The sequence below is a fragment of the Microtus ochrogaster genome, chromosome 22 (genome assembly GCF_000317375.1).
Source record: "Microtus ochrogaster isolate Prairie Vole_2 chromosome 22, MicOch1.0, whole genome shotgun sequence".
Taxonomy (NCBI): domain Eukaryota; kingdom Metazoa; phylum Chordata; class Mammalia; order Rodentia; family Cricetidae; genus Microtus; species Microtus ochrogaster.
In genome coordinates, this window is record NC_022023.1 from 27,308,836 (window position 1) to 27,323,826 (window position 14,991).

Here is a 14,991-nt window from a genome sequence, read left to right on the forward strand (position 1 = left end):
CACTGACACCTTTACCACAGCTCTGTAGACTGTACCTGTGACCACTGACACCCTCAAAACAGCTTTGTAGACTGTACGTGTGAGCACTGACATGCTCACAACAGCTCTCCAGTCTATAACTGGCTATTAGACAATAGTCAATTATAGGCAGGGAAGGAAATGTTGCAGGATATTTGGTGGCACTGTGAAACTTGGAGACTGTGTTAATAAAATTCACCTTGGATCAGGGGATGGAGCAAGAGACTAGTTGGTAGGAATTGGCCATAGAGTGGACAGAGGAGCCAGGGATAAAACTAGAGAGATGCACAGGAAGGAGCAGGTAGGGACTTAAGGTCTTTTTTTTTTTTTCTTTTGGTTTGGGACAAGTGGAGAGATGGTTCTCTGGCCAAAAAAGATTAGCTGGTTGCTTCTCAGCTTCTCACCCCAACATCTGACTCCCAAGTCTTTCTTGGTAAACAGAATGATACTTAGTTAAAACCTACATTTGGTGGCCATGGCTGAGCTAATGCCAGCAGGCCAGAAATCTGAGCAGCAGGTGCTGACTCCAGGGCCACGGCACACAGATGGTGGTTAAAATATCAGTAGATTCAGGTATGACCTCTAAGCCAGCAGAAAAACAACAGTAAAGAAAACACTAGTCTATGTTAACAGCTTTTAATATTCCTTTCTAGTGAGAGAATTTTGTGCTATGTTTCCCCAGTTACCTTAAACATTTCCAGGAGTGAGTCCTTGCTGACCTCCAATCTTTCAAATGGTTGCTTCTCTTTGATGATAGATTTACATATATTCTCTAGGGCAGACAACTCAGTGCTGGACACCACTCTAAAAAACAAAGAAGATATCCTGAGCGTCAGTAGGATCTTCCAGATGCCACTCACCTCTTCCTCTGTGGTCCTGTGCCCTTCACTACTAATTGACAAGCTTTCCAAACTGAGTTGGTGGTTCAGGCATGTGTACTTTTGTTCAGAAACCCCACATCCCTGCCCTCGGTGGCTGGCAGCATCTAGCCTCAGAGGAAGGCTGACAGCCACTGCCTTAGACTGTCAGGTAAATAGTCAAAACGCTCCTGCTTCCCACATGAAACTGGAGGTATGGTAACAAGAGAGGGCACTGTATACGCTACTGTGATAAGAGAGTGTCTTGATCAATAACTGTGCCTTGACTGTACTAATGACATGAAGGGGCCTCCATAGACTAAGTTATTTCTAAAGGTGTGGAACGTTAGCCCCAAACCTCACTCCAGAAAGGGAGAACAGATAGAGGAGTCTATCATCAATGGCCAGTGATTACATTGAATATGTGCATGTTACAAAACATCCATTGAAAATTACTGAACAACAAGTTTCCAACAGCTGCCAAGCAGGTGGTCCAGCCCAAGAGACCTGGGAAATACCATACCCTTCCAGTCTGCTCATCTGTACCCTCTGGAGCAGCCTTTAAAATAAATCAAAAGCTTTTTGTGAGCCAGTCTACCAACTCCTGAACCCAATTAGTGGGATGTGGGTTAGACAGTAGAAAGCCTCTGTTTCTGACTGACATCAGCACTGTGGCAGCCTTATAGGGCTGAAACTTGCGTTGAAGGTCTGGGTTAATACCTAGTTGGTATCCAGAAAGCTGAAGAATCAGTTGTTACATGGGGAAAACAAACAAATAAAAACCCAAGACAAACAAAAACCTCATATACTTAGGGTCAAAATATTATAAATAAACACACTCTAAACCAGTGGTTCTCAACCTTCCAATGCTCTGACCCTTTAACACACTCTAGCCCAGTGCCCTCAGTCTTCCAAATGCTCTGACCTCTAAATACAGTTCCTCATGGCGTGCTGACATTGATACTTCATAACTGTAATTTTGCTACTGTTATAAATCATATTGTAAATATCTGATATGCAGGATGTCTAATATGTGACCCCAAAGGGGTCACAACCCACAGGTTGAGTAGCACTGCTCTAACTTATAAGCAAAAAAAGTCCAGACTGGAAAAGACTATAAAAAAATAGTGACATAAGCCAGGCATGGGGCACATGCCTTTAATCTGAGCATGAGGAAAGCAGCTTGGTCTACAATGTAGACCAGGCCAATCAGGAATATACAGTGGAAACTATGTCTCAAAAACAAATAAACAAACAAAAATTAAAAATAAAAACAAGCCAGGCAGTGATGGCACAATTCTTTAATCCCAGTACTCAGGAGGCAGAGACAAGTGGATCTCTGTGAGTTCGAGGACAGGCTGGTCTACAGAGTGAGTTCCAGGTCAGCCAGGACTGTTTCACAGAGAAACCCTGTCTCCAAAAAACAAATAAACAAACAAAAAGACAAAAAACAAATAAAAAAACCCACTACATAATGCCAGATACACTGTTAGGGAGGTCATTACACAGCATGAGGGTGATGGGAAAGGTAAAATGTTCCACATTTGCTCAGCAGGAGATGCTGTGAGTGTGAGATAAAGCACAAGTGGGAGAAGATAGAAATGCTTAGGACATAAAACTGGAAAACAGACGGGGTTGCTAGAGGGGTGCTGAGGAGCACAGGGGAATTTGAACTGGACTGGGATGCCGGATGGGGGTGGTCGGAAGTATAGAAGAATTAGAAGGACCCAAGGTTTCAGTTTGGGCCCCTGGTGGTGTCCCTAGGAACTGTGAGAGATACAGAGCAGGGGTGGACGAGGGCAGGGCTGCAGGGCCATGATTCCACACCCAGACGTACTGAGTGTGAGACCCCTGTGAACACCACCACCTGACTCAAGTGTGTGTGACGTTCGGTGAAGTGGACAGTGCCTCGACCATCGAGGGCAGAAGCCACAACTGTTCTCCAGCATGGAGCGCATGATTCTGGTTTGGATTAGTGTCATGCTCTAGCAAGTATGTTGAAAGTTACTCTCCAATCTGAGCGCATTTGAAAAACAATTTCCATAACTCAATAACCACTTGATAGTCACACAATACACTATGACTGAGCTATAATACGTAACCATTTTAAAACAACCGCATGTACACATGCAATCAGAACCCAGCGCTCAGCAGCCTTACCTGTCTTCAATGAACATGTCGTAATAAAATCCATTCTCGATGGGTGGGCCGTAGCATAGGTGGCCCCCATAGTAAAGTTCCATGGCCTCCCCCAGGATGTGTGCACTGGAGTGCCAGTACACCTGCAAGATGTGGATGGACAGGAGAGTTGTCAGCAACCAGAACTGTCATGGGACATCAGGAGCAGTAGAGCAAGGGAATGGCTGTTGAGGGGATAATACTACAATACTGAGAAGAGAGTCTCCAATGCCTACCTGGATGGGGATGTTCCCTGCATCCTCCCCACACTCCCAGAGAACTTAGGTCTAGCTACGGTATAGCAGCTCCCCGCTTTCCTTCTGTACCTTTGACCATTCAGAACCCTGAGCTGAGTAGCCACATGGAAACTTGGTGTAGGCTTGGGGTGGGAGGGAACTGGTGCCCTGCATGTCTCTAAGACAGCCTCTCTGAACTCAACACAATACAGAGAAGTGGCTACTTGAGAATATTACCAGAGTCCATGAGACTTCACATCTGCACAGCAGTCTCCATATGCTGACTAACACATGACTCTGGAAGTCTGAAAGAGTTTGAAAGATGGCTAAGAAGGGAAAAGATGAAGTCAAGCAGTGTTCCTGGCTGCTGAAGACCTTGGAGGAATATGTGTGTGGGCTAAATTACCACAGTCCAAGGACAGGTTATCAGCCCCACAAATTCAGAAAGCTGAGCTGGTTTCAAATTCCCAAAGAATTAGTATTGTTTTAAGGCTAACTAAAACAAATAAAATTAGTTTAGCTTATAAGGAATTAGTTTTAGTTTACCGATGAGTTAAAATTAACCAAGTCACCAAATAAATACAGATGACAAACATGAATTATAATTGAGTCCTATGTCAAAACCTTCTCCTTTGTTAAATTAACTACCATTCAGTAAACCAGAACAGAAAGGGGTAGCTGCAGAGAAGCTGTGTGTAAACCCTAGTCTACTGCAACAGGCTGGACATGCTCTGGGGACAGAGCCAGCGGGAAGTCCTTGCAGCGGAGTACCTGGACTCAGGGTGTTGCTGAAATAGCAGGCATTGCCCTTATCTATGTATTTGTCAGACCAAACAATTGTTAGATACAGGAATATAATAGCTAGTGACAGAAACAGAGACAATGCCCTAGTGGCAGCTATGCCTACTGGGGAGTGACACACACTGGCAGGGCAAGCAGACACACCTCAGTTCTTTGTGTATTACACCTGAGTGGTGTGGTAGCCATGAGGTGAACACGGCTCAGTAATAAAGAGTAAAGCCTGCATGCACAGTGCAGGAAGGTCTGTATACCATGTGTGAGAAGAGGGGAGCTTACCAAGGTCTGAGGGGGTGAGGAAGAACCAGTAACATGCAAACCATGGCAAGAGCTTGAGTTTTATGAGCTTAAAGCAGAAACCACTGAGCTCACATTTTAAAACAGCTGGGCAGGAATAGATTTCAGAGACAAACATTAGTGGGCAGTTTGGGCCGTGATGATGAAACTGGCCGAGTGTAGGTTTGTAGCCAGGGGTCATAGAGATGGAGAGAAATGAGCAGCTTCTACAGACACTGGGAGGGCGCAGGCTACTGGGCTTCCCATAACTTCAAGATATGACTTGAGGAGAGGAAATAAGTGTGCTTAACTGATGAAGGTCTGGGCTGAGAGAGGTGGGCATGTGGTGGGTATACTCAGATGGGCAGACAGCAAAGGAGTAAGAGTCAAGAATTTCATGGTGGAATTCTAGCTCAGCACCCCCATGGAGGTGGCAGTTAGGGGTAACACACAGCACTGAGGTGTGTCTACCTGCAGATCACTGAGTATGGACAGTTTATGGACTTGCAGTTTCCCCAAATTTTGTTTGTAAATGTTTCTTTACATTTGAAGGGGGATATTCTATAGAAATGGATGCTTTGCATTGGTATGGATCTTGCTTTATTGATACAAATTTAAGGTCAACTTTGTAATACTGTGTACATGTATTTCTGATCTTGATTAAGGTATTATGTTTGTCCATCTCATTTAAAAATGCAATGTATAATTAAGAAATATAGGTTAATAGATAATCATCTATAATAGTCAAGCTTGTAGTCATGTTAGTTATATTTTCTAGATGGACAGATATGTATTTCAGATGGATAGTTATTCTTCAAACCTTTCAAAAACTACAGAATATGGTATTTAAAATGTTTTAAGAAGTTAGGACTTTTCATGACAGTGAGACACATCTGCTCCTGGCAGCATCAATCTACTTCAAGAGGAAGAAAGGCATCGAAGAGGCTCCTTATGGAGTTGGTTAGCCATTTGGGCAAGAAACTGCTCTTGCCTGTACTGCTTGATGAACTGGACATGAAGGACCCACAGAGAAATGACTGCTGAACTTGCCTAAATGTGAAATGTTACTTTGCAGTTCCTGCTTCATAAAAGAGTCTGCTAGACATTCTGCAGGACACAGAAGAATGTGACTGACAAACTGCCAGTATAGGCGGAACTGTCTTTGAAATCTCCTGCTTCGTGGAAAAAGTCTGCTGGATACTATGGGCTGAAGATGGATACTCCAGAGGTAAAGAAGAACTTTGGTGACTGTCCAAGCAGAAAGATATCTCTGTCAATTGCTTACAATGCACTTCCTGTTTACTTAGGTAATATTATATTTTTCTGGAGTCTTTGATAGAGTTGAAGAATAGATATACTTTTCCTCAATTATGATAAAAGATAAAGTAAATATAAATAAATTTAACTGTAATTCTTACTTGGTACCTGTACTTTTACTTTGTTAAAGTGAAAGCCTTCCTTTTTGTTTAAACAGAAAGGGGGAAGTGGTGTGAAAGGTCCTTCTGTGTCTGTGTTGCTTTTTATTGGTTAATGAATAAAGAACTGCTTTGAGCCTATGGCAGGGAAGAACAGAACTAGGTGGGGAAAGCTAGGCTGTATGCTGGGAGGAAGAAGGGTGGAGTCAGGGAGATGCCATGTAGCCCAGCGGGAGACAGACACTGGAACTTTAGCTGGTAAGCCACAGCCATGTGGCTATACACAGATGAATAGAAATGGGTTAAACTCAGATGTATGAGTTAGCCAATAAGAAGCTAGAGCTAATGGGCTAAGAAGTGATTTAATTAATACAGTTTCTATGTAATTTTTTTCGGATCTAAGGGGCCAGGAACCAACAAGCGGCCTCCTTTTTACATAAACTCTTTCTTCCAGAAGCTGCTTTTGGTCATGGTGTTTTAACACAGTAACAAGAAATAACTAATAACCTTGGCATACTTGAATCAGAAATTACACAGCTCTTATCATCCAGAAAGCATAATAATAGAACCTCAGCTAACCATAGCTGGGTTTTTGCAGTGCCAATAACTCAGTTGAAAGGAGGCTACATGCTAAGATGATATGCATATCAGAGACATGCACTTACTATATAAAATACTGCATTTACAAGTATTTAAAGGATTTTTCCAAATTCTCCCATGGATATTAAACTACAGGTACACACATTTAAGAGTTGATTAGGAATTAATTTTGAATACACACTGATCTAACCTAAGGAAAGTATTATTTTAAGAAATAACAATCATGGGCTACTTATTTGAGTTCACAGTCTACAAACAGTCATTAGTTGTTATTAGATGCCAGGTTGTAACTTTAAATGTTGGAAGACTGAAAGTGTCATCACCCTTGATTTCCATGTGTGGCTTTTCCCATAATTCTTTATCATAAAGATCCAACTCTGGTTTTCAAACACTTACAGCCTGAGCTTCCTCATTGTCAAACATCAGCAGCTCTACAGTAGAGTCCCCTTCCAATGGGCGGTCCAGGTCCCATAGTATACCATTCACTTTGGCAATTACTGCATTTTCAGCCAGTTCTCGACTAATGGGAGAAAAATCATTTGTGGTTAACAATCATCACATTGTAATTTATTGTAAGAAAAAGCTTAAAATAATTATCAGGGCTTAAATAGGTAGCTAGAAAGTACAAATACGACCTAATAGGATCAAGATCTTTTATTTTGTAGCAATTATTTTATATATGAAAGTCATAAATGTTTGCTATTTTTAAAACTTGAAAAATAAAGAAAGAACAAATAATAAAATTAGGATCTCACATAAATCTTACCCCTTATTCCTAGAAATAACCATTTATAACATTTTGGTACATCACTCCCTAGTCTTTTCTATATCAGCTTCTCATCCATGTTAAAAAAAAAAACTAGTTATGAACATAATTTTATAGCCTTTTTTGTTGCTATGCCATCAGTCTAGAAGCGCCCTGGCTTTTGCTCTTTGGTCTCCTTTGGTTTTGCTCTCTTAGGGAACTCATGCAGCCATCTAAGCAAGGCTCCTTGTGCCCCCATAAGTGCACAGAAATGGAACGATAGGGTGAGGGCAGGCACCATCACAAAATCTCTGATAAATACAGTCTGGCACACTTACACTCATCCAAAGTGATTTTCAGATCTTTGTCAGTGTGATACTAAAAACTGGTACTTGATTTCTTTGGTGATTATTTTTACTTTTAATGAATTGTCTGCTTCCTTTACCTACTTTCCACAGACACCGACCTTCCTTCCTTTATATTTGTAAAATAACATTTATGGTTTGAAAACTACTGAGTAACAAAGTTACAAGAAGAAACCTAGGAAAGCACGGGATGGGAGTGTGGGATACTTGCAATCACATTTCTCAAAAATGACTGTTAACATTTTGATCTATACTCTTCTATAATCTTTTACACATATACCGATATAAAATTTTTTTCCGATATAAAATTTTTAATACTTTCCTTTTGTATATGTTACTTTGTAACACACTTTGTAAAGGCACTCTAGCACTGTCTTTATCTGCACACAGACTTCCGAAGCATATTATTTAATCGTTACAAGAAAATCAAGACTTGCTGGGCATCTTGGTTTTATTTTTGTGGGCTTTGGTTTATTGCTACTGTAGTGAACATTCTGAACACATACGTTAGTAGTCAATCCTTTGCTCAGGAAAAAAAAATTTCAAAGCAAAACTGTGATGTCAATGGCAATGAACTGTTAGTGGTTTATGTCAGGACACAATGCCAAACTTTCCTAACAGCGGAGGCACCAGAGTCCCTTCCCACTGCTCTCAAAGTAGGTGCTGGGAAACTGTATTAGCCCTCGATAGAGTCCTAAGAAACGGGGCATTGCCCATCTAGAAAAAGGGAGCCATGCAAGGAGAGAATATTACACCCTCTAAAACAGTAGGTAGCAACTCCTTTGGGAGTCAAATGATCTTTCATGAGAGTCCCCTAAGACCATCGGAAAACACAGATATTCACATTATGATTCATAACAGTAACAACATTACAATCATGAAGTAGCGACAAAATAACCATGACATGAAGAACAGCACTAGGAAGGTTGAGAAACACTACTCTTGAGGGAGGATGGGCCTTCATCTCCAATGAGGGTGGCCCTCGAAGACGGATACTTTCCAAGGTGCCTTGGTAAAGACCACACTCAAACAACTGCAGACAAGCATCGTGATAGCCTACTCAATGAACCTGGGCAGGGTGCAGCCATAGATGGAGACAACCAAAGGCCAAAGAACTTGTTTCTGTGTGTCCCTGGGGTCCCGGGACTCACTATACATGTGGCCTGATAATGCAGCACTGCGTGAACCTGGGCAGTCTTCACCTCAGTCAGGGGCATTCCTAGAGCCACAGCTAACCTCTCCAGCTGCTCTGCAACACGTGGGTATCTAAGACACTTACAGTCAGTAGAACCCAAAGTAACACAGGTAGGTGAACCTTCTCAAAGACTTAAATGTCTTCTGACACGTGCTGATACCTTCACAAAAGCCTACCCCCTGTGGACTACAACAAATTTATTCTCTAGAATAAAATGTGGGAGTTTCCACAGCTTCGAGATCATCCTGAGCACAGGTGTCTTCCACCTGCAAACTCTTGAAGGACACAGAAATTCTCTGTGAAGTGAACAAGGGTGCCTTACCTTCTTAAACACCAGGGTGAGTCCTGTTTACACATCTCCCAAAGCTGCCACCTGCCTCTGGGTGCCGTTTCCCTTTCTCTTCTGTCGCAGTTAGTATACGACATATACTTGGGGCTTACAACCTCCCACCATGTTCCTTTTACTCTCTTCTGGATACTCGACTCTTTTACTGGATTCCTTCTTACAATTGTTCTTTTGTGTTTTGCCACATTGTTAGTGTATAACAAAGGGATCTCACCCTTGGGAACAAGGGAACAAGATTGCTCTCTGGGGCCCAGTGTAGCCATGGCTTTTCTGATTCTTGCCCTTTGGGGACCATTGGTTGGCATAGCCGTGTTGTCCTTGTTTGGACCAGTGTTTGTAGCACCCTTGTAAAATGTGTGCCTTTTGGGTTATACTAGTTTCAGACTAGACTCCTTGTGATGCAGGGGTTCCATTAACCCCTACTACACCCTAGATTCTCCACAGAATTAGCATAGGGTGAGAGTTTCCTGGTCCTCAAAGCAGGGGCTATGCCCCTAATGCCTGTGTAAGCAGTTATGAGGTGACTGAGGTAGGAGTGTAGGGTGCAGTGAGGTGTTTGAGGGCCAGAATGTAAATTAGCATCTGAAAAGCTGCCCACAGAGAAAGACTAACTCCCGCCCCCCAAGGATGGTGGAGAAAGGCCAAAGATTCAGTGGTCCAAAAGCCTGCCAGTGATAGGGAATTTAGAAGTCCCAACTTTTGGACTGTGTTTGCCGCTGAGTGTCTAACCTTTCTCCCAGCTCTGTCCGCATCTCCCTCCTTGGAAGCGCACCATTTGTTAGTAAACGTGTGTCTAAGTCAGTGCTTTGCTCCCAGACAGAAGAGTCTGGAAATCTGGCAGGTGTTCACCAGACTCCAACACTCTCCCACTCTCCAATAACACCACGTAGTGGTTTATCTTGGCTGTCACCTTGACACACCTAGAAAGAGGGGGACCTCAGTTGACGTACTGTCTCCATCAGATTGGCCTGTGAGGTATTTTCTTATTGCTGTAGGAGGGCCCAGCTCACTGTGGGCACTGCCATTCCTAGGCAGGTGGATCTGGGCTGTGCAAGCCAAGGGTGGGCAGCACTCCTCCATGGTCTCTGTATCAGTTCCTGCCTCGAGTTGCGCCCCCCCGCCCCGGCTTCCTTTCACAACGGACTGTAACCTATAAGCCAAATAAACCCTAGCAGCTTTCCCCAAGTCTCTTTTGGTAGTCGTGTTCATCACAGAGACAGGAAGCAAATAGGACAAGCGGGAACTTCCACTAATCAAGACCTTATTCATGTATCCAGGGCCTAGGAAGGATGAGAACCATTCTGTGACTGCCAACGGTAGTGTTACCCTGTGTCTTTAAATTACAATTTGAAAAATAGTAAAAATTATGGAGATGACTTTGAATAAAGTCAGTATGGATGGCCTGTCAAGGGTACAAGTTTTTTCTTTAGAATATATTTTTTACTAGAACTTTAAATTTTGGACCTTTTACATAGGAAGAAATCATGATCCTGTATTCAATTATGTGGTCTTTTTAGGAGTCAGAGGGAAATTTAGTTACTTAATTTAGTTAGCTAGCTGAATAAGAAAAATGGGGATACCAAGCTGCTTGACAAAGTTTCAGTACTAGGACAACTGGACTGACCCTTCACTGCCCTTGATGGAATTTGCTACACAATTTTTGCCTGTGTTTTTGACATGCTTAATGTTTGAATTCCTTGCTGTTAAGGACCCCTCACCGAAGGCTAGCACTGAGACAAAGGGCCCCTGACCGAAGGCCAGCACTAGCACTGAGGCAATGTAACAATTCTTATCGAAGCTGATAATAAGAACAAAACTCATGGTGGTTCCCTAGGAGAATCAGCTATGCAAGAAATTGAGTCTTTTTTTAGAACCTGTTACTTTAGTGTGTTGGTAAGCATGAGACCCAGGATCTGAAAAAAGTCATTACTATACTATAGTATGAAGTATTTCCTCTCCAAATATATTCACAACAGGGAGGGAGGGCGGCAGACAAATGCACAAGTAGCGTGTGTGCGTGGGTGCGTGTGTGTGGGTGTCAAGTGTGTGCAAGCGGGCAAGCACCTTTGTGAGGGAGGGCTCTCACCTGATGTCGGCGGCCACCTGGTAAGGCGTCGTTCTCCACCTTTCTCCTTGCACTGTTTTCCCACCAGCCACCCTCACTGTGATGGCGCTGCTTGCGTTCTTCCTTTCCTGGGCAGCAGGTAAGAGCTGACTCTCTGTCTTCAAGGTTTCGAACAGCATCAGTCTTTCTTTTATAAACCCCGGCTGCTTCACCTGAAAGTCATTGGCTCACAGTAAGGCAGCGGCTCGGCCCACTGAGCTAGCTGCTCGGCAGAGTCCCACTTTGCCTCAGCGGTGCTCACCCTCTCTCCACATCCCTTACCGAACTCCTCTCAATACTACATGGCTCTCTCCCTCTCCCATTGTTTCCAGTATATATAGGCAAGGTTATACAGTATAGCACTTCTTAATATACAACCCTCAGTACCCACAGGCTGGATTCCTAAACCCCCATGGATGCCAAAGTCCTTAATAAAGTCCCATAGTACTGGTACATCTTCTCACAGCCTCCCATATACTTTAAGTTCTCTCCAGATTACTAAAAAAAACAAAATACAAGGCTTGGAAAATAGCTGCTATACAATGCTATTTGGGGAATAATGACCGACAAAGTCAGTACAGAATCATTTTCCCAAGTATTTTTGGGTTTAAAAATCCACAAATGAAGAACATGTATATCCACATGGCAGGGGAGGGGGTTGGTTGGCTGTGCTCGCCCAGTCTGCCTCTAGTTGTGGTCTTGCGTTTGTCTGATCAACATGACTAGAGTAACATCTGTGAGGCCATTTCTCTTTGGAGCCTAGCAAGTGCTGAGTCTCCATGAGCCCTTGCTGCTGTTTTAATAACTTCTTTAGTTTTAAAAGCAGATAACATGAAAGCAGAGCTGTTATTTCACCTGAAAAGGGGCGGAGAGTACTTTAATTCCAGCCGGTGGCCAGCTTGACTCTACATCAAAAGGTTACTGATCTGACCCAAACGGTAACTTCATTAGTAATTACGTTCTTACTGCCCACCCCCCCAAGTCCTGCAGACTCATGTTTTAAATGACAGGGAACGTTTTATGTTGTTTCCATAGCAACAACTTACCTCCCTGTCAGGCCCACTCTCTTTCAGCCTCTTCTTTCTGGTTTCCTTTTCTTGGCTTTGAGTAGGAGGCTGAAAGATACACGACACAGCAATGGCAGGTAAGAGAAATACATTCGAAACCCAAGGAAAGAGGGAATCCAGGCAGCTCAGGGCAGGGGGCCCACGGTTTGAGAGTCCCTGCTAGACTGTGGGGACTAAGACCTACTTATAACCCTCAGGGATCAAGTTTCAGAGTTCGGCCCTTTCTGTCCAAGGGCATTAAATATATTTGGAGTTTAAAATGCTCACCCAGTATGCAGGAAGCCCTGGGTTCCGTACCCCGGAATATTCTCTCTCTCTCTCTCTCTCTCTCTCTCTCTCTCTCTCTCTCTCTCTCTCTCTCTCTCCCCACTAAACTTTCAACAAATAACATCACCGGAAAATGTGTGGATGCCGCCAGACTTTCATAGTCTGCCTTTCGCTAGATATTGCCAGTGCATTTGGCAAAGAACTAAAAAGCATGTCAGTTTTAGAAAGCCTTCAGAACTTTGAAAGATGCTCTTATAATTTGCATTTAATAATCTTCTAAAAAACATGAAAATATTGTAATCAAATAATCCCGCTAAGCCCTCAAAGTAGACTGTCAAAACAAGACGGTGAAAATAACCTGTCTTGGATAGCATGGAACCAGCCAGCAGCGGGAACAGAAATTGCTGGTCCTCTTCCCTTAGGAAACCATGGGTCTTAAACACTTTAGCGGTCTTTTAAGAAGTTTTATTTGAGACAGTGTCTTGTTGTTGGTCGACCTGGTACTCGCTATTTACCCCTGGCCTCAAACTCTCAATCATTTTCCTGACAGCCTCTAGGATTCTGGATTCGAGGCATGCATGCACCTCAGTCATTCCTGCCGCTGGAGGGGGGAAAGTGTTGCCAGTCTATCCAAAGAAGAGCTGAGAAATGACATCAGCTGATCAGTTAGGAGGTTGGTAAAAAACCTAGCGGTTCCCCAGGCCGTGGGCAGCGGGCAGGGCGCCGGCGGGGACACACCCTGCAGCCCTGCCCGTGCCGGGGTGCAGAGCTGGAGACCGCTGAGTGCCCCTGGGCCGCGTCCCCAGAATCCGGCCCGGTTACCTCCTGCGCCGCCATCCGCCCGGCCCCGGGGCCATGCTGCTCGGCCAGGCGCAGCCGCAGGCCAGACAGACGCTGGTGCAGGTCGCGGTTCTCCGCTCGGAGCTGTGCCACCTCGCGCGTCAGGCGAGTGCCCTCGGCTTGTCCCAACTCGGGCCCGCGCAGCTGCTCGTCCCTCAGGCGCTGCACCTCCGCGCACAGCCGGCGGATGTCCTCCTCCTGTCGCTGCAGGCGCGAGGCCACGGCCTGAGCCGCCAGGGCCTGGGCCGCCATGGCAGCCTCTCTAAGTCACTCACCGGCGCCCGCCGGCCCAGCTAGAGTGACCAGGCGGCGGGGCGGGACGGAGCTGAAGGGCCTCGGGAGGCGGGGTCTGTGGGACAGCATCACTCTAGGGGCGGGACAAGGGGCGGGGCGATGGAGGAAGAGGGGCGGTCCGAGGCTGGGTATCCCTGCATGGGGCGGAGCGATGGGCAGACAGGAGGCGGAGCCATGCCTGGGTTACAGCGCAGGGGGCGGGGCGATGAGCTATGAGTTGAGTTGTTATAACACGGCGAGGGGCGGGGCCTGAGCAGGGCATCCTAAGGGGCGGGGAGATGGGGGCAGGGCGGGGCAACACTGCAAAGGTAAAGTGTTGAGACAGGGATGGACTATAGGCATCAAAGCTGAGGGTGATGAGATGGCTGGGCAATACTTCAAGTACTAAGGAGAATGCGCAGGGGAAGGGGACCATGGATAGGGACTTGGCCAACGTTGGTCGCTCTGCAGGGTTGAGAACTACGCACTGGACCTAGGCAGTAGAAGTGGGACCACTGGATGGCTTCTCTAGCGTTCGGAGGCGTGTCCAGGCGCCAGTGCCAGAGTGCTCAGCTGAAACTGGAGAAATGGAGACACAGGAGGTATGCCTCTTGACCAAATGGTCTCAAGTGTTGGCGAAGCCCGATGAAGTCCTCTTATTTCCCTCTTTAATTCTTGCAATCGCCACAGTATGCCGACAGGTTCTGAAAAGTGACCATTGAAAACGGACCTTCATGCCAACCAAGGCTGTGCAAATACAGCGGCCACTTGACAAGGACGCACAGAAGAGCACAACAAAAACCTCAGCCTGGCCAGCACAGCATTGCTGACTCTTTGGGTCTGGAACAAACACTGTCTGTAGCTGTCCTGACAGGAAAGAAGATGATTTGAAGTAGAAACAGACTATGGAAACAATGGTGTGCAAAGAATTAAGTTTCCTCCTAGGCAGCTCACCCTGGGGAAGGAAAAGGCTGAAACCCTGCCACTCGCTCCTCCCCCACCCTAGAGGAGGAATTGTACTAGGGATTGTACTAGGGAGAGTTCATACCTCCCTCACAACTCACCAGACCACCCTGCTGGCAGACGGGGACTGAGCCAAAGATGGGGGCACGCCTCCAGCAGCATTGCCTAGTGATGTGTAACTTTACTCCTCTACTTAAACCTAAATCTCATATTAGTACCCCAAAGATGGGCTTGGGTGGGTCACCGGACCCATGCAGGTGTTCATCTTCCCACTGTAACCGCAATGAATAAAGCCCCTTTCTCTGCTTTTTGCTGCTCACTGTCCCCTAAATTGGCACATTGCGGAGGCATAGCTGAGCTTATCTAGTTGTGACTTCCAGCATCCAGGCTTTGCCGCTAACACCTCCAGTAAGTAATTTCACATGTGACTTTGTGTCTCTTATGACAA

The 14,991-nt window shown here is 45.1% G+C and overlaps 1 protein-coding gene across 1 annotated transcript in view; it reads right to left on the reverse strand.

Moving 5' to 3' along the window:
- Tarsl2 (threonyl-tRNA synthetase like 2) overlaps positions 1-13,620 on the reverse strand; it is a 45,171-nt gene extending 31,551 nt beyond the window's left edge. Inside the window, exons 1-6 of the mRNA XM_005357796.3 lie at positions 13,290-13,620; positions 12,180-12,248; positions 11,116-11,306; positions 6,775-6,898; positions 3,036-3,157; positions 705-822 (exon numbers count right to left, since the gene is read on the reverse strand). Coding sequence (XP_005357853.1) covers positions 705-822; positions 3,036-3,157; positions 6,775-6,898; positions 11,116-11,306; positions 12,180-12,248; positions 13,290-13,559 — 894 coding nt within the window. The 5' untranslated portion in view covers positions 13,560-13,620. The remainder of the gene's footprint in view (positions 1-704; positions 823-3,035; positions 3,158-6,774; positions 6,899-11,115; positions 11,307-12,179; positions 12,249-13,289) is intronic.
- Positions 13,621-14,991: the final 1,371 nt, after the last annotated feature.